Source organism: Thecamonas trahens (genome assembly GCF_000142905.1).
Source record: "Thecamonas trahens ATCC 50062 unplaced genomic scaffold supercont1.54, whole genome shotgun sequence".
In the NCBI taxonomy this organism is placed as follows: domain Eukaryota; order Apusomonadida; family Apusomonadidae; genus Thecamonas; species Thecamonas trahens.
The window spans coordinates 225,003-227,320 of NW_013657626.1; the positions used below are offsets into that span (position 1 = coordinate 225,003).

Consider the following 2,318-nt stretch of genomic DNA (forward strand, 5'->3'; position numbering starts at 1 on the left):
GACCACCGGACCGGCGTCCGCCAGACCCGCCGCGGCCGCCGTGCTGGCGCGCAGACGCGAGCTCGCCGGCGCCAAAGACCGGCTTGGTGATCCGCGCCAGCGAAAAGCCTGGCGGCGGCCGCGTGTCGAGCGGGAAGCTGCTAGTGTCGATGAGATCCGGCCGGACAGCCTTGGAGAACTGCATCTTGATGAGCGCGTCGATCGGGTACTTGATGCGTCCGCGCTTGGTCGTCCGCGTGTCGGCAGTCGGCCGCGCGGTCGCCACCGACCGTTCGGCCATCTTGCGCGAGAGCGCCTCCTCACGGCGACGCTGCCGCTCGGCCTCATCGTCGTCGAGGAGCGCCGAGTGGACTGCGGGCTTGACCGGCGTGGCGGCCGACTTGGCCGCCGCCACAGAGCGGGACGGCGGGATGAGCGGCTGGTGCGGCTTGGACGGCGCGGCGGTGCGGGCGCGAGAATCGGCACGGGCCTTGGCCTCGGCAGCAGCGCGAGACTTGGCCTCGGCAGCCGCGCGGGCCTTGGCCTCGGCAGCCGCGCGGGCCTTGGCTTCGGCAGCAGCGCGGGCCTTGGCCTCGGCGGCGGCCCTGGCCTTGGCTTGGGCCTCGGCTTGGGCCTCGGCGCGGGCCGCCTCGGCGACGCGGCGCTCGTGCTCGGCCTGGACCTTATCGACTGCGGTGATGAGAGCCATGTCGGCGGTGCGCTTGGCCCAACGCTCAGTAGTGGCCTGGGCACATAGCTGGGCCACCGTCGGCTGGGCGGGATCGAGCGGAGCCGACGCCGGCGCACCAACATACAGCAGCTGACCGAGGGCGGCGACTGGACGGAGGAACTGCAGCCGCTGAATAGCATGCGGGGTGCAGTGGTCGAGGAGCGGCGCCACAAAGGTGTTGTCGGAGATCTTGACCTTGGACCGTGTGCGCGGCGGACGCATCCACGACCAGCCGCGGACGCGCTGCTCACAGACCTGGCCGATGCGCCAGTTGACCTTGGCGTCGAAGAGCTGCGCCCGCTGCGCAAGCTTGAGGCCGACAAAGACGTGTTCGGCAAGCGCGTGCGCAGCCTCGTCGGCGTCGGGCGCGTCGAGCTTGGCGCCTACCGTAAGGAAGAGCTGGCAGGCGGCCACCATGTCGCACGTCTGGCGGTCGGTCATCACCGTTTTGCTCTCGGCGAGCGCGGCGGCACGGGCAGCGGCGTCGGGCGCAAAGTACAGCGAGAGGTCGGCAAAGATCGATGAGAGAATGGCGAGCGAGAGGACGCTGACGTTAAAGAGCTCGCCGACCAGCGCAAGCAGGCCCACAACCTGCCGGCGCGAGAGGCCCAGCTCATGGCGGGACATCATCTTGTCCTGCAGCGCGTTGAGCACAAGATGGACTGCCTGGCTGTCGTCGCGGGCCTGCGGGAACATCGAGCGCACAGACTTAAACTGCATAAACCGCGCAAGGTGCGCCAGCGTCGGCGTTGCCTTGAGCGAGCTCATCGCCTTGTCGAGCAGCGCGCCCACAAACTTGGCCACCTCGGCCGTCGTCGACAGGTCCAGCTTGGCCGTCTCGACCAGCGCCACCGAAGTGTCAAAGTTCTCCGGCCGCAACTTGTCAAAGTACTCCTTCAGCGCGCGCTCCTTGACCTTGACCGGGTCCAGCGGCTCCTGCTGCTGCTGCTGCTGCGAGTGCGACTGCTTATGCTTGCCGCCGCTGCCACCTTTGTTCCCACCAGGGCCACTGCGACGCGGGCCGCGCTTGCCACCAGAACCAGAACCGGTACTGCCACCACCACGACCCGCCGGCGAATGGTTCCGACGCGAACCGTGTCCACCACCACCACCGCCACCGCCACCCGAGCCACCACCACTGTTCCCGCCAGACTCTTTCCGCCAGTCCCGGGGCGAGCGCGGACGGTCCGCCTTTGCCGATGACGCCGGGGAGCTTCTGTTAGAACCACCAGGAGTCTTCCTCCGCCCGCCACCACCACGGCGACCACCCCGCGGCTTGCCCTCTGTCTTCGACGTGGATTCCTTGTTCATGTCCTGGAGGGGAGGGTGAGGGGGGTGAGGTAGTAGAAACGGTGGATGTGGGGGGGGGAACAGGGAGGGGGAGAGCAGGGAGGGGGAGAGCAGGGAGGGGGAGGGAGAGAGGGTGTGGGGGTGTGGGGGTGGGGGAGAGTGAGGGTGGGGGCGTACGATGAGTTGAGTGTGTGTGTGTGTGTGTGTGTGAGGAAGATGGGACGGGGGGGGGGGGAGGGAGGGACGAGGGCATGGGCGGGGAGGAAACTTGGTTTTTGTGGTGTGACGGAAGGGGGGAGGGGGGGAGGGAGAGATGAGT

The 2,318-nt window shown here is 68.5% G+C and overlaps 1 protein-coding gene across 1 annotated transcript in view; it reads right to left on the reverse strand.

Moving 5' to 3' along the window:
- Window positions 1–2,020, reverse strand: part of AMSG_12306 (uncharacterized protein) — a gene marked incomplete at both ends in the record, with an annotated part of 3,668 nt that extends 1,648 nt beyond the window's left edge. The window contains 2 exons of the mRNA XM_013898560.1: window positions 80–1,760; window positions 2,004–2,020. Coding sequence (XP_013754014.1) covers window positions 80–1,760; window positions 2,004–2,020 — 1,698 coding nt within the window. The remainder of the gene's footprint in view (window positions 1–79; window positions 1,761–2,003) is intronic.
- Window positions 2,021–2,318: the final 298 nt, after the last annotated feature.